Below are 21,367 nucleotides of genomic sequence, written 5' to 3'. Positions count from 1 at the left end.
TGAGACGAACACACATGCAAAATGAAATGCACATGATGACATGGCAAAATGCAACACGCAAGCAAATGACATGGCAACGACGGCGAATAACTGGCAGACACCTGGCGCATCGAATCCGGGGTGTTACAGTCGGTCCCACCGAAAATCCTAATGGTCACTAGATTTGCTAAATCGGTCCGACCGAGTTTCTCAATTCGGTCCCACCGAGATTGGTAAGTTGTGTGTAACGGTTAGATTTTGTGTGGAGGCTATATATACCCCTCCACCTCTTCTTCATTCGTGGAGAGAGCCATCAGAACGAACCTACACTTCCAACTTGTATTTTCTGAGAGAGAACCACCTACACTTGTGTTGAGACCAAGATATTTCATTCCTACCATATGAGTCTTGATCTCTAGCCTTCCCCAAGTTGCTTTCCACTCAAATCTTCTTTCCACCAAATCCAAATCTTGTGAGAGAGAGTTGAGTGTTGGGGAGACTATCATTTGAAGCACAAGAGCAAGGAGTTCATCATCAACACACCATTTCTTACTTCCTGGAGAGTGGTGTCTCCTAGATTGGCTAGGTGTCACTTGGGAGCCTCCGACAAGATTGTGTAGTTGAACCAAGGAGTTGTAAGGGCAAGGAGATCGCCTACTTCGTGAAGATCTACCGCTAGTGAGGCAAGTCCTTCGTGGGCGACGGCCATGGTGGGATAGACAAGGTTGCTTCATCATGGACCCTTCGTGGGTGGAGCCCTCCGTGGACTCACGCAACTGTTACCCTTCGTGGGTTGAAGTCTCCATCAACGTGGATGTACGATAGCACCACCTATCAGAACCACGACAAAAACATCCGTGTCTCCAATTGTGTTTGAATTCTCCAAACCATTCCCTTTACATTCTTGCAAGTTGCATGCTTTACTTTCCGCTACTCATATACTCTTTGCATGCTTGCTTGAATTGTGTTAAGATTGCTTGACTTGTGCTAAGTTAGCTAAAATCTGCCAAAGACTAAAATTGGGAAAAGGATAAGTTTTAAATTGGTCAAGTAGTCTAATCACCCCCCCTCTAGACATACTTTCGATCCTGCACCCTCGCGAGGGTCTTGTCTTTGAAGGTGCCGAAGATGGGCTGTATCAGGCCGTCAATGGGGCCATGCCGTGGGCCGCATGCAGGCAAGTCTATCTACCCTGGTTCCCAGAATGCCGACAGGGAGGGTAGGACAAAAGATGTCGTGCAAGTTCTTATTATAAGCATGTATGACTATATACGAAATACATGCCTACATTACATTGATGAAATGGAGCTAGTTCTGTGTCGTCCTAGATTATGACTGTTACATGATGAATGTCATCCAACATAATTATCCATCACTGATCCAATGCTTACGACTTTCGCTTATTGATCTTTGTTAAGTTACATTCGCTGCTGCTGCTATTACAATCACTATAAAACGACTACTGTTATTGCTACCGTTGCTATTGCTACTGTTATCTCTGCTATAAAACTATCATATTACTGTGCTACTGATCACTCTGTTGTAGATATTTAGTTCTCTAGGTGTGATTGAATTGACAACTCAGTTATTAATACTTGCAAATATTCCTTGGCTCCCCCTGTGTCGAATCAATAAATTAGGGTTGAATACTCTACCCTCAAAAACTGTTGTGATCCCCTATACTTGTGCGCTATCACCGCCTGCAGCGCGCTTTGTCGTGGTGGGGGCCCCGAGGTGGCCCTGGTCTTTGGTGGCATGGAGGAGCGGCGAAGGGGCGGGTATCTTTTTGTGGAGTCTTGCCAAACGACAGATCTTGTTTAACACAGAAATATGTCCACCTAGGTCACCTAAGTTTTGTGCAGACCAGAGGATTCCTGGAGACATGCTTTGATGGATTGCTCAATGGCAAGAAGCGTTAGGAATTTATTTGTGGAGGGGCTGGTAGAACAAATATGCTAAAACCAGGCTACGAATATAAAGAGCTTGGTTTTTTTTACTATGCATGAAACATTGTCCCACAACGATTTTATTCACATGGTGGTTACTCTACGGGCAGTCCGGGGAGCAAGGAGGAAAGCCATCTATGAGGACATTTTTTAGAGCCCCCTCTGGACACATTATTATAGTAGCTTTCCAAGCAGATCTTCAGATTCTCGACACTTCGAGGGTGATCATCACACGCATGCCATCCTCAAGACCGGCACAATGGCTCTCTCCGCCTGATGCATATGTAGCGGGAAGTTAGGATTTTGGTGTTGTTGCAGCGGTGAGCCGAGACCATGATGGTGTCTACTTTGGGAGCTTCGGTGATTATTTTTGTGGGCATTAAGCATCCTGGAACACTAGAAGCGTTGGCCATTCGAGAGGCGCTAGCTCTCGCCGAAGACCCAAATTTACAAAAGATTCATATTGCATCCGAGTGCAAGATGGTTATTGATGATATCAAGCAACAAAGCTCAGCCAATTATGTAGCTATTATACATGAAGTCATAGAGCACTCTAGGGGTTTTACCGTGTGTAATTTTGTTCACGAGTTTAGGAGCTTGAATGTCGATGCTCACAACCTAACGACACATGCTTTACATTTATTCTAATGTAACTATGCAATTCTAAAGTTTGTCATCCAAACATGATTTGGTATTAAAACCTCACTAGCATTTCAAGGGCCAACTCAGTGAACAACCAAACAGACGAATTCATATTCATTTCATTTCAGTTTCCTCGCCGAATTGGATTTCACTCCAATCCAATACAGAGGTCTTCAATACATGCATCCAAACGAAGCATTAGGGGTTGTCCATCCAAATAGCCGCCGGTGATATTGCTGCTGCTACAGGGGAATTCACTCGCCTTCCATTTCTACCCGGGCAGTGATACGTGTTGGTGCGCCGGCCGAAATTTCGGCCGGTCGCAGCGCGCCCGTACCATACATTTAAGTTAGAGCGGCATGATCTACATGTATAGCCTTCCCAATTGCTAACTGCTTTGTTTGAGTTGTCAAAGAAAAAGAAACTGCTCCGTTAGAGAAACAAAGGAAAAGCTATGGTGCCCCATCACGTATAGCCAGTAGGCCTTAAGGCAGCCAACACGTCGGGCGTCCTCGCCACTTGCCTCAACGTCGGTCGCCGCCCTCGTCGCCGATGCTCGCCCTCCTCGTACCCGTCCTCCTCGGTTCCAACAGTACATCGCCGCCCCACGTAGCAAAACCGTGCCACCCGACGTCTCTATGTTGCAGCACCTAGCCGCCACCGCCACCATCGTAGCACGTCCATCGAAGCACCACCGTACCGCCGGCTGCAGCTCTCAGCGTCATTGCTCGTACCTCGGTTTGAAGCTTTTTTTCACGCCCGTTGAAGCTTTTATCCACCCCGCCTTTGAAGCTTTTCCCCGCACCGGTTGATGTTTTTATCCATGCCCATTGAAGCTTTTTTTTCGTCGACAGTCGCTGCACTGGGTTGCACGAATGACGACCACCAGTCAATGCCATGTAGCAAAAAACCTCGTTGGTCGTAGCCAAAAAAAACAACGATTGCAGCAAAAAAAGTCATCGCTGCCGTCGACCAACACCGCCGTGTATGCATGTAGCAAAAAAAGTCACTGGTGGCAGCAAAAATAGGCTACGGTTGTAGCAAAAACGTCGTTGTTCTAGCAGAATGAACTCAGATGGTAGCATTTCTGGGTGCTGGTTCCAACAAACCTCCCCGTCGGTTCCAGCAAACTTGGTCGCCGGTTGCAACATCTCGTTAGCTCTGTCGCAGCTCCAGGTTGTGGCTTGCTCCATCGTAGGACGCGGCCGCTGCTTTGCGGCGGCGCACCGGTGTCTTCAGATTGAAGCTTTTGTTGTCGTTGGTTGTAGCTTTTGGGTCGCCGGTTGCACCATCGGTGGAGGAGCATGTTGTGGGTTTCATTGGGGGAAGAAGATGCTTGCAACGGTGCGGTAGGAGATGCTAATGAAAGCAGCAGGGGGTCGCGCCGTTGATGCCGGCGAGCTCGTACTGCGGGAGACAGGATGGGATCAAACGGAGACGGAAGGAAGAAGAAGCAAAGAAAAAGGAAGAAAAAAAGTGAAAAAGAGAAGGAAAACGTTTGGGCCCACTGAGCACGTGCGTGCCAGCGTATCACGCGCGTCAGAAAAGGAAGCGACTGAGCGAGCGCTTCAGCCGGTGCTCCGGCCCCAAACATTTACTACTCTACCTTTCTACCCTCTTCGTCGCACGCGTCGTCTTCCCCGGCGTCCACTCCACTCCCTCCTTTCCCGCCCACGCCATCTTCCTCCTCTCTTCCCCCGTTTCCAGCCCCGGTCTGGCTAAAACCCTACCTACCACCAACCCAGTCGCCATGGCGCCGCAGCTGCCTATCATACCCCCTGCCGCCTTGGACGGCGACGGCCTCCCTTCCTGGAAACCCAACCCATTCTCCGCCGACCCTACCTTCGACATGGGCTTCCTCAAGGCAGCCTTCGACGGCGACCTCCGCCTCGTCAAGAGTAGGCACCTCCATACGCCGGCGATTCTTTTTCTCCATTTTCCGGTTCTTGTCTGTTTCCGTGCTGATTTTGGCGCCGATCCGTTTTACGTTTCAGAGGCGGCGAAGGTGCTGGGAAGGGGGGCGGAAGGCCGTCGCCTCGCCGAGAAGCTGGGGGCAGTGAGGGACGGCATAGGCATAGGCTTACTGCACATGGCGGCCCTAGGAGGGAGCCTGCCCGTGTGCCGCTACCTGGTCGAGGACATCCGGCTGGATGTCGATGATGTAGGCCCGATGGGTGCGTCGCCTTCCTTCAAGCCCTCTCCTTTCCTTTCCTTTCCTTTCCTTTCCTTTCCTTTCCTTTCCGTAATAAGTACTAGGGAATAGCTTTCGTCGATTAGAGAGTAGCTCTCGTTCATCCGGGTAGGTGTTTCCTTGGATGGGCTGAATTTGTTTGTGCTAAGCTTCCCTGCTCTGTTGTCCCTGACAGGCGAAACACCTTTGACCTGTGCGATTAGCCGTCAGAATGCGTATTTGGTGTGTTACCTTCTCGACCATGGTGCTGATACAGAGAAGCTCAACAGCGAGGGGTATACGCCTCTCCATTTTGCCACCAATCAAGGTAGCATGGATCTCTATGCATACGTATCTACTGCACATACTCATCTTTCCTAACTCTTCTTCATCTCCATGTGTACTGCGTCTGTGTGAGGAGCCATATATCAGTGAGACATCCAGTAATTTTTTCTGATTGGGTATTCTTTATAGTTGAAGGGCGTAAGGTATACACTACATGTAAAAAGTCCTTCCTTTTCCCCCTATACACATCACATTATGCAGAACAGAGGCCTTTTATGTTTCAATGCTATTGTCAATTTAGTTTAGCCAAGTCTCAAAAGTTTAAACTTTCCCTTGCGTCCGAATTCTGTGCACTCCATCAATTCCAGCTATTGACTATGTATTTCGTGGCCTTGATTTATGCCTTCTAAATTACAACCAAGGAGTTACAACAAAGTATCTATAGTTGAATAGTGATATACAGTATCTTGCATTTTCTACTTTGTATCCAGGATACGTTGACATAGTAGAGCTCTTACTCTCAAAAGGAGCTAACACTGATGGACTAAGTCATGGTGGGACAGCACTGCATGTTGCTGCTAATAATGGGCATGATGATATTGTGAAGGTTTTGTTGGATCACCATGCAGATGTAAACACCACTCTCATATTTTCCTTTTTTACAAACTAGTTTCCCTAGAATGGTTAAGTCCACAGTAGTAGTTATTTCATTTGTTGCCCTATCCAGCAACTTTTTCCTATCTGTATTTATTTCATGTCACTGGCTTTTGTGTGTTACACCCGTATTTTTCAGTTTTCATTCCTTCTAATTTAATCTCACCTGCTCCAGTTTTCAAACATAGTCTCAAACTATAGTATCTTGTCTTGGTAACATGAGTGAAATTGCTGCTCTTTGTCCAATTCAGTTTCTCGAATATACACATCGACCTGTAGTCTCCTTTTCAGTGCTGAATTGTCTTGTTTTATTGCAATGGTCCCACCAGTGTCCAGGTGGAGTCCAGAGACTTGAGTGTAACATGCTCTCTGTTTCTCCAGCATACACATAATCCGACTATAGAATGTACGCAGTGCTTTTAGTTTCTACTGTTCTTGCTTGACATAGCCTGGCAAGTTGAAGTTTAACATGCTTGACTTTTAAGTTCGACCTTTGTCATTTGTCTGGCCATTGACTTTACTGAGCTGGAGACTCATTCTTTTGATCTTCCTTTCTTTTGTTTGAATTTTTGGGGAATGGTCAGAGGTACTTCTCCCAGACGGATTAATAGGATTAATATCACCTTTTCATAAATAACTTAGAATATTGTCTCCTCTGAGGATCATGTGCTTGGAGTAATCAAGCAGGAAATGCTGTTGGCTCACTTGCGTATCTCCTGGAGCACATTTGGGGAAAACGAGCCTGATCCAGAGTCTGATTAGCTGTAATTTTAAGTTTGTTTTGAGGGCCATTGGGAGCCATGATCCCTTTCTCTGTAACTCAACTATACTTGCTTCTCTTCTGAAATGCATCGGCAATACAACTTCCATTTTCCTCAAAAAATAGATGACATGAGAGGCTAATTCATTTAATTTGCGATGTTTGTACATGCTAATTATGTTATTTCTTATTTGTGTCAAAAGCTTCTACTCACAATGACAAAGGCAATTACCCGTATATATATATATATATATATATATATATATATATATATATAGATTCAGCTGTAGTTCTTCAGCCCTTATTTAAATTTTATGCTGACTGTAGTTATATGGAATTTCTAATTTCTGCATCTCCCAACAGCATAAGATAGCTTTGAGTGGTACTGATTCTACAGCTCTTGTTATTGCTACTGCCACGTGCTCACTAAAATGTGTGAAGCTCCTGCTTGAGGTATGTCATCTTCTCACATCAACTTACAGGTTACTGTGCTAATGTGAAAAGAAAGGGTTATATTACTTAGTTTCTGTAATTTTCCTAAAATGGTTATGACAATGATGAATTGCAATTTGTATGTTTGTTCTTGTGAAGTATATAACCTGTCATCTTTTGTTAGGCTGGTGCTGATGTGGATGGTATTGGTAAAGATACACCCTTAATAATTGCTGCCCTTGCTGGCTCGACTGACATCCTTAAGTGCTTAGTTCTGGCTGGTGCAGATGCTAATGTTACTGACAGTGTAAGCTCTTTTTTTTTACCTTACTGCTACATGGATGCTCTCGTCCAAACTTAGCAGGACATATTCTAATACACGGTTCGTTTAGCAGGTCATTGCTAAACATATTACTGGTTTTCCATCTTCAGTTTGTAAACTTTAAAACAAATGTCTTGATGAATTCTATTTTGTGCATTTTTGGTCCATTTAGATTTATCCTAACAGCGAAGCTACATTTTAAATTCAAGATCCTATTCTGTCTGATTATTTGGAGAAGCATGTAATGGCTGTAGGCTATCTACTAAGTAGGAGGAACTTACCTTGGAGTTCCAACTTTGACCAATTTCGAACTTACAAAGAACATTGGATTGTTGGATGAAATATATAAGTTACCGTCATCAGTTTTGAGAAAAAAAATGAAGCTGCGATTGCAAAATCAGCAGGAGTTACTTCTTATCTTATTCATCCTGGAAATTGTTGGGAACTTGGGATAGTATTATGATGTAACAATTCGGTATTAGTATAAATGTTGTTCTTGACAGATCATGCTAACTAAGCGCCAGATTTATCCTAATCTCTAGAATGTATTTAAGTTTATACCATGTCTGCTCAATGGTTGTCTACATACCTTGCATGCTCTCGGCTGCTTCGTCATTTTATTTTGTCAAATATCAAGTGAAGTTAATCTTGCTTGTTGTCTTGGCAGTATGGGCACACTCCTATAGAAATTGCTGCACGTTCTGGTATGCGTGAACATGTCGAAATTCTATTTCCCGTCACTTCTCGTATTCCTAAAGTACGTGACTGGAGTGTTGATGGAATCATTGGTAATGTAAAATCAGTGCCCTCATCAAAGGTATAATTATAAAACATCACTACCATATTTATATTAATGGTTCGAGTGTGCATGCTTGATTGCTGGCTGTGAGATTTCCCGATTTTGGGGTTTCTTCAATTCATTGTCTTAACTTGAAAAACAGCTTGAAACCGTGCACTTGACTGTCCCTTCTGTATGTAATGAATTATGATTAGTGGCTGAGAATTAGATTGATCGTGAATTTCAAGTATGCCAGTTGTCTTGCTGCAATGGGTTAGCTATGAGCCGGTAAGCAAAAATGTGTCACATGTATTGCATGCCAACTCATTTCGGAGCAATAAGATTTAGTTGAAAGGATCCTAAATGTATTTAACTTACCTGTTCTGTTAAACTGGTCAACTCGATATTCCTTATCACATGACTTTTTGATGGCACATCACACTTTAATCTTTTACGTGTTAATTCTGTGGCATGCAACATGGATTGTGGTTTATTGTCACACCTATGTGTTTCGAACTCTTGTGAAGTTTAAATTTTTGTAAGTATGAACCTAGCCAGGATTAACCCCAGTGTTGATTTTGGCCCAATTTGGGTCGAGATGTGCATTTAAGATTCTAAATTAAAATAAAGTACAGGGAATTGGGCAAGTGAAAATATTAGTTTTTAATGATGAGATTGTGGTCTTGTGGGATTTCTGTAGCGGTAGCCTTAGCATATCCCGACTTGCTTTGGAGTAAAGGCTTCATTGTTTTTGTTATGGATTCTGTAGTGGATGGAAGATGCAGTAATCAGTAATGTTGTTTAATACCTCACTCCAAAGACCACAATCAGTGATCTGTATATCTGAAACAAAAGAGACAACCGAGTTCTATCAGTGATATTGATAGTTAGGCCAGTAGAAACATGTGGAAATGAAATGAATCAAACAATTCTTCAACTGCTGACACTGACTTTTAATATTATTTTATCTGGGAGACAGGAGGTTCAACATTTGAGTAAAAATATTCATGGCCATTTCGCAAGAGATAGAACTATTGAGTATATTCAGGAGATTATTATTTTTTCCACTGAGCATGTGGGAAGGGATTACATATGATACTGCATTCGAGTAAAAATATTCATGGCCATTTCACAAGTGATAGAACTATTGAGTATATTCAGGAGATTTTTTTTTTCTACTGAGCATGTGGGAAGGGATTACATGTGATACTGAATCTTTATTCATTTGACTGTTCTCAATGTTTCAGAAAACTATGCTTGCTAGTGCAAAATCTAAAGCACATGAGGCATTCAAGAATGGGAATTATCTTATTGCAGCAAGAATTTATGGAGAGGTACATTCTTGCATCTTGCTTGTTCTAGTTTATGGACTCATTGAATGCTTAGGACAAGTTGAAAGACTATAGTGCATTTTAGTTTTGTTTTTCTGTTCCTTCCGTGGAATGGCATGTGTGATGGAAATTATGCTCTCTGCGGGCTTTGCAGATGTGCTAATGCTGTGAACTAGTTAGAGATTGCTCCTCTAAGCCCTTCCTGTCACGTTGTTATTTTTGTAATCTCTTAGGATGCATTTTTTTATTGATGACGCAGTTGGATCAGTGGTAGAACAGATCATACATTGCATGTAATTCAATTCATCATTGTGGACATAGGCCACACAGCAGCACATACGTGTAGGGGAAATAGAATTTGACACTGGACACATGAGACCAATACTAGCGGCTGGGCATGAAGGAAGAAGTTGACACCACAATGAAGTCCAGGAACAATAATAGAATTGTTTCGGAGTTGGTTTATGTTAAGATATATACCTATCAACCAACTATCCCAAAAGACCGATCTGATAGGGAGATGAGATATATAATATACCTAACGTATGCATGGCATGGGTGAGCAGATATCCTGTCACATGCTTATGGAAGCTAATCATGTCACTGATGACTTGTATTTACTGCATGCGTATATATTATTAAAATTCAAATTGTTTTAGTGATTCATCCAGCACGGCAGATTTCTTGCTGGCAAATCTTAAACATTGTGCAGAATTGTGCTGATGCTTGTTGTGTGCTGTTGTAGGCAATGGAGCTCGACCCTTTTAATGCGACCTTGCGCTCAAATAGTAGCCTATGCTGGATTCGCTTCGGTAATGGGACGCAGGCCCTGAAGGATGCTCAAGCTTGCAGGATGATGCGACCTGGCTGGGCCAAGGGCTGCCACCGTGAAGGAACTGCTCTGATGCTACTGAAGGTGAGATGCGATGTTTTTTTAGATGAGTCGTGTGTCTTGTTTGTGTGGGAAAACCGTTTTGAGCAAGTAGACAAGTTGTGTTATTTTCTGTGGCAACAGAATCGTATTTGATGCTGTATGTACAATTCAAACTCCTTGTCTTCAGGACTATGAAAAGGCATGTGGTGCATTTCTTGATGGTCTTAAGTTGGAGCCTGGGAACGCCGAGATGGAAGACGGTTTACGGTATCCTCTTTCTTCCTGTTGGGCTACATTTTATACTTACTGTGATAACCATGGATGGTGAATGATGTTTCTTCCTTGTCGCGGTGATCTTTCAGTTAGAACAGCCTGCCCTGTAGACACCATACTTACTTAGAGTTGGAACTGAACTGAAATATGCAGGGAGGCCTTGGAGTCCATGAAGATATGTGGCAAAAGGAAAAAAGGTTAGCTAGCCTAGCTGGACGCCTGGACCAGCACCGGCGATTACTGCAAGTAGAAGTAGATACCAGATATATACTCTTGCCAGAAACTTGTGAGCATGCACTTGATTTGGTCCACTCACTGAAGAAACGAAGGTGCCCTGTTTGGCTGAATTTGACATGTAGCCGGTTAGGTTAATTGTTAGATGTCCTCTTGCTAATCACCATGAGCTAGCTGCCAGAAACGACCGGCCGGGACGCCAAACTGTTTTAAGGGCGTGAGAGGGCTGAGAAGTGCTTCAGTTTTACTGAACTAAATCTAAATGTTGTTAGCTTTTCCGATTGTTCTTGCTGACCATCTATCGTCTGAGCCCCTCGCCGGATCGCCTTTTGAGGGCGATCTGCAAATGAAGTTTCCGTTTTTGTACTGTGTTTGCCTCTCTTTACTTACTCCCTTCGTCTGAAAAAAACTTACCCCCATTTGATGCTAGATACATTCATTTGAGGGATAAGATTGGGAAGGCTTTTTCGAACAAGGGAGTACATGGATGGAAGATTACCGGACATGTGAACGCATTTGGTATGGATACCACTAGTACCAGTGTAATCCGCGAGTTGTAGTCTCGAGTTACACTGTTTTATTGTGAACCGTACTGTTCACCCTTTCGTCTCATCAACAAGGGTTTATGGATGTCTTCGCAAAAAAAAAAAGAGAATGAAAAGAAAATCATGGGTGCGGTCTGTTGCCGGCCTCCCACCAAGAGAAGATTAATCGTTCTTCCCGTCAAAAAAAGAAGAGAAGATTAATCCTTACAAGTTGATTAGGGCATGTATAATGGTTGATAAGGTAGTCTTATCTTAAGTCTTGCATGTAATTTAGATATGACAAAAAAAAAAGTCTACAATGGATCATCTCTTTGTCTTATCTTTAATAACTAGTCATTCCTAAAAATGTGGTGAGACATATTGTGCTAAGAGATCATCTCTTGTCTTCTCTTAAATAAGAAAAGACAAGCCTTTTTTTATGAGGTCTCTCTCCTTCACCTCATCATTTATCCTACGTGGTACTCCTAAAATAACACCATTGTACATGTCCTTATTGCCGTTGTCCAAGTCGGCAAAAACAATACTAGTAATCAAATCGCTCGAAAATCGCAGTATCATACTAGTGCAGTACGTTACAGTTTCATTAATCTGACCAAACAAACTACCAGTAGTATCAATCAAAAACACATTTCATGTGAATCATACGCACCAACTCTACTGCGATCGTACGTGCGGAGGAGGATCTTGTTGGCGCCAATATTAATCAATGGTTATGGTGTCCGGCGGCGGCGCGGACGTGTCGGAGCCGGAGGTGGTGACACTGCGGTTTGCCGCAGGTGGTGGCGCATAGCATCAACACATTGGTCTCCCTCGTCAGCGTCTGGAACTACGCCGGGCGGGTCACGGCCGGGTTCGCGTCCGAGGCCCTGCTGGCGCGGCACGGCATCCTGCAGCTAAATCTGAGAATGGTTTCATACTTAAACTATACTTGAACCATACCCGTATACGTATTCTCAAAACCATACTTGAACAATAACCGTTTAATATCATTTTCAGCCCAACCAAAACTAAAACCAGTATTTTTTCCACCCAAACCAATTTAAACCCAATACATAACTATGGGTTTGACTCAATGTACATCTGATTACACAAATTGACTTGTTAAGAAGTAAATGAGATAGAACAGACATAAGTGCATCTACAACAGTTTGGGAACAAAGTTATCTTTGAGATACAGTCGGCAGACAGTAAGAGGCAAAAGACAATGTCCACCACTGAAAAGCTCACTAATAAGTGTATTAAACCTAATTCCTTAGCCAAAGCACAAGCAGACATGTCCGATTTTCATGTGGTGTTTCCCCAAAACACGGAATTACAAAGTGCATCGCAGCGTGCACACGGATTAAAACTACTCATTGTTGGTGCGTCGTTTGTTATTGCACATAACCAATGCCCAGAACTGGTTTGAACCCGTAGTTTATAGCCGCTAATAACCAAACTATTTAAACCCATAACCAACTATACCCAAACTAGTTTCTCCACATACCCAAACCAAAACCAAACTAAAAAAGACTCGGCCCAATAAAACCTGAACTAATCAAACCCAAAGTAAAAAACCAAACCATTTCACCCGGTTTTTGAATAACCATTCCCAGGTTTACCCGCAGCCGCTCGCGCTCACGCTGGTGCTCCTCCTCTCCTGCGCCGGCCACCTACTCATCGCCCTCGCCGTGCCGCGGTCGCTCTACGCCTTCTCCATCATCGTGGGCTTCTGCTTCGGCGCGCAGTGGCCGCTCATCTACGCCATCATCTCCGAGGTGTTCGGGCTGAGGTACTACGGCACGCTCTACAACCTGGGCGCCGCGGCCAGCCCCGTGGGCGCCTACGTGCTCAACGTGTGCGTCGCCGGGCGGCTCTACGACGCGGAGGCGGCGAGGAAGCGCGGGAACGGCCAGAGCAGGACGTGCATGGGCGTGCGCTGCTTCAGGGAGTCGTTCCTCATCGTCACGGCCGTCACCGTGGGCGGCGCGCTCGTGTTGCTGGTGCTGGTGTGAAGGACGTGGAGCTTCTACTAGGGAGACATCTATGGGCATGTACAATGGTTGATAAGATAGTCTTATCTTAAGTTTTGCATGTAAATTAGAAATGACAAGAAAACATGTCTACAATGGGTCATCTCTTAGCCTTATCTTCAATAATTAGTTGTTCCTAAAAATATGGTGAGACAAACTGTGCTAAGAGATCATCTCTTGTCTTCTCTTAAATAAGATAAGACAAGCCTTCTCTTATGATTTCTCTCTCCTCCACCTCATCATTTATCCTACGTGGCACTCTTAAGATAGAACCATTGTACATGCCCTATGCCAAGTTCAGGGATGCCGTGGCTGTCCAGGAGTCATCCGACGGTGCTTACGCGGTTGAGCAGCGGCCGCACGAGTCGGGTCAACACCGGTAAACAGGAAGCATAAAACCTGTACTGCTAAACTCACGGACGGTTTTACGGGACTAGGTCTCTATCCACCGAGACTTAAGCAAATCTAAGTCAAAATGGTACGGCAGGTAAAGAAAAACGGAAATGCTAACGCCCACACGTGTGGGCGTTCACCATCTCGACCACATGCAAGCATCACCGTTGGCAACTTTGTGCATGAATCTTGGCATAATTCGGTCGGTTTTCTGCGCCACGTAGGACGAGGCGCGTGTACGGTGTGCGAGACAGTTCGCCCGCACGTTGGTTGCCCTCCCGCGGTCAGCGGTTGCCACCCGGGGCGTGCGGTGGAACTGCTATGCGCCCGCACGCCACGCTCCGACCGCGATTGACGTCAAACACGTCGCACACCTCTGTCCCCTCTCCCCTCACGGTTCCATTTTACTCACACCGCACTGCATTTACTGGCAGAACCCACTCGCACTTCAGACCATTGGAGGAGAAGGCGAGGGGAGAAGGCGACGGCGGAGGCGGAAGAATCGACGGTGTTCGGGCCGTCGGTGGTGCTCGCCGGAACGGAGAGGCTTCGCCGGAGCTCCTGCGGATTGAAGGTAATGCTCGCTACAACTCTCGCACTCCCTTTCTGCATTCCCCCCTTCCCTCCTTGTTCGATTCCTCGATCGAGATTCGTAGAGATTCAGGTGATTCGGCGATGCGTCGGCGTTCCCGCCGGCGGCGAAGTCGCCTGCTAGCCATTTTTGGTGGCACTGGGCAGTTTCGTCGCCGCCGCCGCGGCGGCATCATCGGTGTGGTTATGCCTGTCCGGAGGCACGCACTAGTCTTACCTTTGGATTGGGCACGTATCTCCCGGTTTGTTTGATGCGCATTGGTTTGAATTTGTGTTTGCAGTCAGTTCGGGGAAGAACTTTGAGGTTGAATTTGAAGTCGTTGTAGTTACCATTGAACCCTAGATCTAGTTAGTTGGGTTTTGAAACTGTAGTATGAGGCGAACTTGGTAGGTTGATTAACTATCATGATTGTATGGCAACTACCTTCCTGAACAAATGTGATAGTTGCCACAAATGTGTTTCCCATGCGGCAACAAATTACTGAAATGACTGTGATAGTTGCCACAAATAAGCTTTCCCATGCGGCAACTATTTTTTTGAATGACTATGATAGTTGCCACACACATGCTCTTCCATGTGGCAACTAAATTTGCTGAATTACTGCGATAGTAGCCACAAACATGCTTTTTCATTGTGGCAAGTAATTTTTTCTGAATGATTTGTGATAGTTGCCACACTGTGATAGTTGCCACAATTGGTAGTCAATGCAGTTTCAGCAGCCAACTACACTGGACGGCAACTAATGTGCACATCATGTGTGCCTATTGCCACTTGGATAGTATATTCATGTGGCAAATAGAATGTGAACACACTGTATGTTGCCATTCTATAGATAGGACAGTGTGGCAAATTGGCTGCATAATGTGGCAACCAAATTTGCATATCAATTGTGTCAGATGCCATACATATGCTTTGCATGTGGCAAGTTTTTGGCTGACCACATCATGTTTATTGCCATTCTACTGTCAGTACAATGTGGCAAATTCATTGTACTGCAGGCGCAATTTTTTTTTTTGTTTTTGCCACAAAGACTTTGTGCTATCTGAACACACTGTGGCAATTTTTCAGGTTCTTGATTAGATGTGGTTTCATCGCTTTGTTGTAGTATGTGTTGCATTTCAGCACGACAATTTCACCCTAGCACATTTCTGCCGCTGTGGCAGTTATCACTGTGGCAATTTTTTTAGGTTCTTGATTAGATGCTTACCTATTGCATTTACATTTCCACCATGACAATTTGGTCTGTTCCTATCTCAGCAGAATGGCTCGTGGCGATCATCAAAATGATGATGATGATTTCATGGATCCACCACAGCGTAATCATGCAACTGCACGGAGAAAAGAGGGTGATGAGGTAAATTTCCACACATCCCCCTCCTCCTGTTTTATGTTACTAGTTGACACCTCTTGCTTGCAGTCGTCTGACACAAACTAAAATTTCATGACATTGCAAAACATGGCAACAACTGATCACTTTTTTTGCAAAACATGGCAACAATTGATCACTTTTTGCCTGTTTTTTGCAGAAGAAGAAACGTATTCACAACAGAGCCTCCCAAGAACGACTGACTGCGTTGACTGACAAATTCACCAATGATCAGAAGGGAGCTGCTGCTGAGATGGGTATGCAGGCTATGATGAACGTCCGGTGCACGAACCTTCAACCCTGTATGCGACTGGCTTGGTGAGATTTACGACCCCGCCTCCAGGGAGTGATCCCGGGACGTGGAAGACTACCGTTGAACGAGGATTCTGTGTTCTGCACTTTGGGTGTGCCTCGTGGACATATCAAAGTCCCGTACGAGGTCAATAATGAGATCGAGGAAGCGCTGTTCCCCCGTTTGTTTCCTGGGTTGGAATCCATGCCGAACACGTCTGCAGTGGCAGATTCGCTGCAGGCCATGACGATGCATGGAGATGTTTTCAAGATGAAGCTACTCATGTACCTCATCTCAGCTGTTTTCGCGCCGACCACTTCTCTTCGCCCAAGCAACAAATGCTTCCCCATCCTGGTGAATGATCCATCTTTACTACTTTATTTTCCTTCAATCTTTTGGCTCCGATGTCATGTGTAAAGCTAGTGACTGCCAGTGTTTTTTGATGTTTTTTCCATTTGATTTCTGATGTGGCAACCTTTTTGCCCTGAACTTTTGTGCGGTGCAGGCGGATCTGAAAAATGTGAAGAACATGTGGTGTAAGTTTATTGCCGACTTCCTGCACGATGCATTCTCTAGCAAGATGTTCCAAAAGGGTTGTCGACTGCATTTAATGGTATTCCTTTTACCAGTTCTTTTCTGTGAACACTGTTTTTTAACACACTTTTGTTCATGCATGGCAACCTGATCATAACAAGATGGCAACTGCCATAATGACAAGATGTCAACTGGCATAATGACAATATGGCAACTGTCATCATACTATGATGGCAACTGCCATCATAGTATGATGGCAACTGCCATCACAGCAACATGGCAACTGCTATCACACTATGATGGCAATTAGCACATGCAGATGGCAACTTTTTCTTTTCTTCTCTTCTTCATGCACATCAACTTGATTATCATGTTAACATATATTATCCTGTTTTTTTTTCACACAGTACCCATGATGGCAACTGATATTTCTTTCTTTTTAAAATTGTTTTGCATCAGCTCATGTACGTCGACTGTCTTGATCTGTCCACCGTGGATTTCACTGGAACTGGAGGCCCGCCGCCTGCGCAAAAGTTTGCTGTTTCTGCGTGGACTATCAACGCTGTCAAGGCCGTGCTTGTCGCAGACAAGGCTACTGACACCACATATGGAAAACTGCAGGTTAGTCCTGGTTTCTTTGTCCATATGGCATGCTTACAATTTGGCATGTGGCAACCGTCTGTGGTTCATAAGAGATGACTACCTTTGTTATCCATGGCTGTCTAAGTACTGTATCCATGTTTCACTACACATGGCAACTCTTTTTCATTCGTGCTGAGACTTACATTCTCTCTCTTACGTCCTAGCTTTTTTTTGTTCTTTCCAGCTGATGACCAAGCATGCTATAGACTACAACGTGTTTGGGGGGCCTCAAAACTTTGGAAAGTGGATGGACGTGCACTCAGCTCCGTCTTGCCCTGCCGAGGTAATCAAAAGATTTTCATCTATGGTTTGCCGTGGAGTATTTTTTGATGTCGTGCAAGTGATTGGAATACGGGTGGTTGTTGATGCTTCTTTGTTTCGTGCACAGGCTAGGGCACCTGTTAAGAATCTAATAGGGCAGTTTGCATCCGGAATGACCGGCTTGCTCGGGAAGTTGGTTGAGGGGTGGACATCCCTCAGTGGATCTGACAGTGACGCGGTTGCGAGGCAGTTCACTTCATTTGTCCCAGAACGTACACATCGGCCAACCAGTTGCCATGGCCGGTATGACTACAACAGTTCCCAAGAGCCTGCTAACACACAAGATGAACTAGGTGGAGATGCTGGTCTCAGCAAGGATGACGACGATGACATGGAGAATGTGCAACAGGACACCGATGATGATGAACATGCTGAAGTTTGCGCAAGTGGTAACAAGGGCAAGGATGCAACAGATGTCCCCCAACCGAAGAAAGTCAAAGAACATACGTCCGCGAGAGGCGAGGGGGTTTTGCCATCAAAGAGGGGGAGGACTCCAGATGGTGTTGGGCAGGGTTCTCCTGGCAAGAGGTCTAGGACCGATCCCGTAGCTGCCAGGAAGAGGTTCGACTTTTATTTTTAGTTTTTTGCTTTTGTCTATTTTTTTTGAATAGACTCATCCTTTTTTTGCACTTGTCTTTGTCAAGTGCGACAACGAGTTTGCTGTCTGACAATTGCCACCTTTTTTTCCTCCATCTCATACGTGCAGCGAGCCAACAGCTGGTGGACGAGCAGTTATGAAGAAACAGGCGCCAACGCCAACCCGTGCTTCTGCTCGGTTGAACAAAGGCGCCCCCATTGCCGGTGACACCCCTTCCACCAGGTCACCTCCTCGCACGACGATGACCAACACCGGGGATCCTGTCGTGTTGCCAGACCTGAGGAAGGCAGTCAAGAAGTAGGGTTTTTCCATGCGCTTTCATTGACATAGCGCTATATTTTTCTTGATTTTCCAATGCATCCGTTTAGCTTGTCACATTGTCTTCTGTCATCGCCCCCCACGTGGCAACTGCTGTTTATTCCAAATGATTTTTCCTTCCTTTTTAAGTGTATGGCAACTCCTATTGGTTTTTACATGGCAACTGGCATCTAGGCCAAATGGTAACTTTACTGTACCTAATGGCAACTGCCATCTTCACCGTTGGCTTGTGAGCTCATCCCACACGTAGGATTGAAATTGCATTCATGGCAGATCAGACATTTCTATCATTCTTCAAGTGGGCTAACATGGCAACTGCTGCTAGATTTTGTATGGCAACTACTAACTATGACACATGGCAACTCACGTTCCCCTTACATGGCAACTACCAGCTTTTCCACTTGTTTTTCATTTTTTTAAGTTTTCTACCATGACAACCATATTTTTGTTCATTTTAAATACCTTTTTCATGTGCTCTATTTTTTTTGCAGGATGAAGAAGACTACTACGCGTGGGGCCAAGCATATCAGTAAGGACCCGTTCGAACGCCTGCATTCAAAGTTGTCAACGGGGGGCAACTCAAATGTACCTGAGGCGCCAGGCGACAATACTGCTGTTGCACCGTCAACCGCTCCCACCAACTCTGATGCCAGTGGCCGACCATCTCCACCGGCTGTAGATGTGTAGGCTAGAACATCAGGCATCCGTACATTGGGGAGTGACGAGTCGGTATCTGCCAGGACAGCTGAAATATTGCCAACGCTTCTGGCAATGAAGGATGCTGCTGTGAGCCATGCCACCCCATCAGCAAGCGTTGAAGTGGACGCCCCCGAGACGAACCTAAGCAAGGAAGATTCCCGCTCATCTGACACTGATTCCAAGCGCGTGCATGTTGGCACTCCTGTGTCCACGACAGAAGCGGCTGAGGCGGCAGTTCACAATGATATGCCATCTATAGGTGAGAGTCCTGGCACAACAGCTCCAGCTCCTGTTGGTGCCGATACTGCTAAGGCGACTGTTTCGTGTGCTGGTCTTCCACCTAGGCGTCGTAGCCCCCGCAAGCAACCAACATACATACCCAACGCACCGGCTGTAGCTAGGAGCAGGAGAGACGAGTCTGGTTATGTTCCTGCATCCACACTGTTCCCGCCACCTGCCAGAAGCAATGTGATGGAGAAACCGGAAGACCGGAGCACAGCTGATGCAGGTTTCAAGCCGGACACGAGTGACGTAGGTGAACGCCCAGAGCAGACTACGCCTTTACCCATAGTGGAAATCCCCAGCTTAAATCTGCGCACTTCCAGGCTCCCAGTCAATGTGGGTGTCCCCTACAGCCCAAACAAGAAGATTGTCATGAAAGCTGCAGCTGATACCTCCGACAACACGCCCCGCCCTGCAAATAAGCCCGATCATTCTGTAGCGGCCGATTTAGATATGTTTTTCGATCTTTCACCCTTGGATTCTGCCCCGCAAGTCGTTCGTGGTCCGGCTAGTAGGCATGAGAGGCACCCAATGGCCTTCACCCCACCAAGCTTCAGCCTTGGCATCAGTCAAGATCACCGGTGGTGCAAGATCCTATGCCAGTTGCCTTTGCTTTCCCGGGAGGCATGCCCGCAATGATGGCGCAGCCAATGGTCGAGGGTAGGAAGGCTATCAAGTTCGCACAGCCGATAGTGCAAGGTATACTTATCATGTCTTTATGATTTTCTTGTATACATCTTTGTACTTTGACTTTTGTCTCAATCATATTTTTTGGGGGTTCTCACTTGTGATGGCAACTGACATGTGATGACATGGCAAACTGGATTTGATGCACCATGTCACCTACATTTTTTTGCTTCCATGCTGCATTTCACATTTTGGGCAACCACGTGGCAACTGAAGTTCATTCAGCATGTCAACTGTAGTTGCTGCCACATGGCAAATACAGTGCATCACACATGGCAACTGGATCTGCCGCACCATGTCACCCTGCATTTTTTGTTTCCATGCTGCATTTTTCCATACGGCAAGCACATGGCAAGTGGAGTTGTCACAACATGGCAACTGTAGTTGTTGTGACATGGCCAACTACAGTCCAACTAGATGGCAACTGCAGTGCAACTACATGGCAACTGCAGTTGCTACGACATGGCCACTGTAGTTGGACCACACATGGCAACTGCCCACTTTTTGTACCTACATCTCACATCATGCACCCTATCTTCTCACAATCCATCTGTTCTTGATTTCTAGGTATCCTAATCCATTTTTTTATCCTTGCAGCCACCCCTGAGGAGATTTCACCGTCACTTGATGAAGCTTACCGCAGGATCGAGGAGGCAGCATTGTAGAGGAGGTCCTCACGAGGGCAAGGGCAATCAAGTTCCAACGTGCCTGCAGCTACGGTATCTGAGGATACCATTAGGAGTGCCACCCCTGGTTCTCTGAGGCAGCAGAGGGTAGTTCACCCACCTCCCGCGGAAGACTACGAGCCCGATTTCAGAGCCACTAAGGAACAGACCCAGCTGTACGATATTGTCAAGCGGTTTGGAAATGCGAGGGCCAGCAGCAAGCACATGAAGGAGCTGAAAGCGTAAATGACCACACCCCATAATCTCTCATTTTGCTTTGCTCCTTTTTTACCATTCATTTTCTTCGTACTTTCTATACATGATCCGCTTACGTTTTAGTTCTTTCATTTTTTTACTTAGTAGGCATGATTCTTTCATGTTATATCATTTTCATACAGCTCATGTTTGGACAGAACCAATGTCATTCAATGCGAAGCGACATACGTCGACCTTGGTGATCTTGCCGAGTCCGTGAGGCCAAACGGTAAAATGTCGATGAATGTAGTTGCATGCGGGATCGACTACATCAACAATCACATCGATGTGTGTGCCGACAAGATAATCATGCATTACAGTGTGACCTGCAAAATATGGGATGGTGACTTCCACCACAAAATCCTGAGGAAGAATTTTGCTCAACACGGTGAATTCAAGCTCACACTGAAGAAATATGTGAGTACTCCTTCCCTGTTTGCGCTGTTTTTCGCATGGTATGTTTTTTTGCCATCATCTGCACTCTAT

General features: G+C 45.3%; 2 protein-coding genes across 3 annotated transcripts; both read left to right on the top strand.

Moving 5' to 3' along the window:
• Positions 1 to 4,160: 4,160 nt before the first annotated feature.
• LOC123091605 (ankyrin repeat domain-containing protein 17) lies at positions 4,161 to 11,046 on the top strand. 2 transcript variants are annotated; one of them, XM_044513170.1, is made up of 11 exons: positions 4,161 to 4,465; positions 4,562 to 4,741; positions 4,934 to 5,065; positions 5,514 to 5,653; positions 6,800 to 6,889; positions 7,053 to 7,175; positions 7,858 to 8,007; positions 9,216 to 9,302; positions 10,045 to 10,215; positions 10,361 to 10,440; positions 10,600 to 11,046. In XM_044513170.1, exons 1-11 carry the CDS (start codon positions 4,318 to 4,320, stop codon positions 10,646 to 10,648), a joined length of 1,350 nt encoding a protein of 449 aa, XP_044369105.1. In that variant the 5' UTR covers positions 4,161 to 4,317; the 3' UTR covers positions 10,649 to 11,046. The 2 variants fall into 2 exon arrangements, with proteins under 2 accessions (XP_044369105.1, XP_044369104.1); XM_044513169.1 differs by having other exon boundaries at positions 4,161 to 4,741.
• Positions 11,047 to 11,454: 408 nt separating this feature from the next.
• On the top strand, positions 11,455 to 18,980 carry LOC123090039 (uncharacterized). Its single transcript, XM_044511528.1, is given in 5 exon segments — positions 11,455 to 11,466; positions 12,002 to 12,133; positions 12,821 to 13,258; positions 13,534 to 13,616; positions 18,785 to 18,980. Coding segments are annotated over 5 exon segments (861 nt in total).
• The last annotated feature ends 2,387 nt before the right edge of the window (positions 18,981 to 21,367 follow it).

This window comes from Triticum aestivum, chromosome 4B, assembly GCF_018294505.1.
Source record: "Triticum aestivum cultivar Chinese Spring chromosome 4B, IWGSC CS RefSeq v2.1, whole genome shotgun sequence".
Classification (NCBI taxonomy): Eukaryota; Viridiplantae; Streptophyta; class Magnoliopsida; order Poales; family Poaceae; genus Triticum; species Triticum aestivum.
Note: the sequence above shows the minus strand (reverse complement) of the source record. Positions and strands in the feature narration are given on the sequence as shown.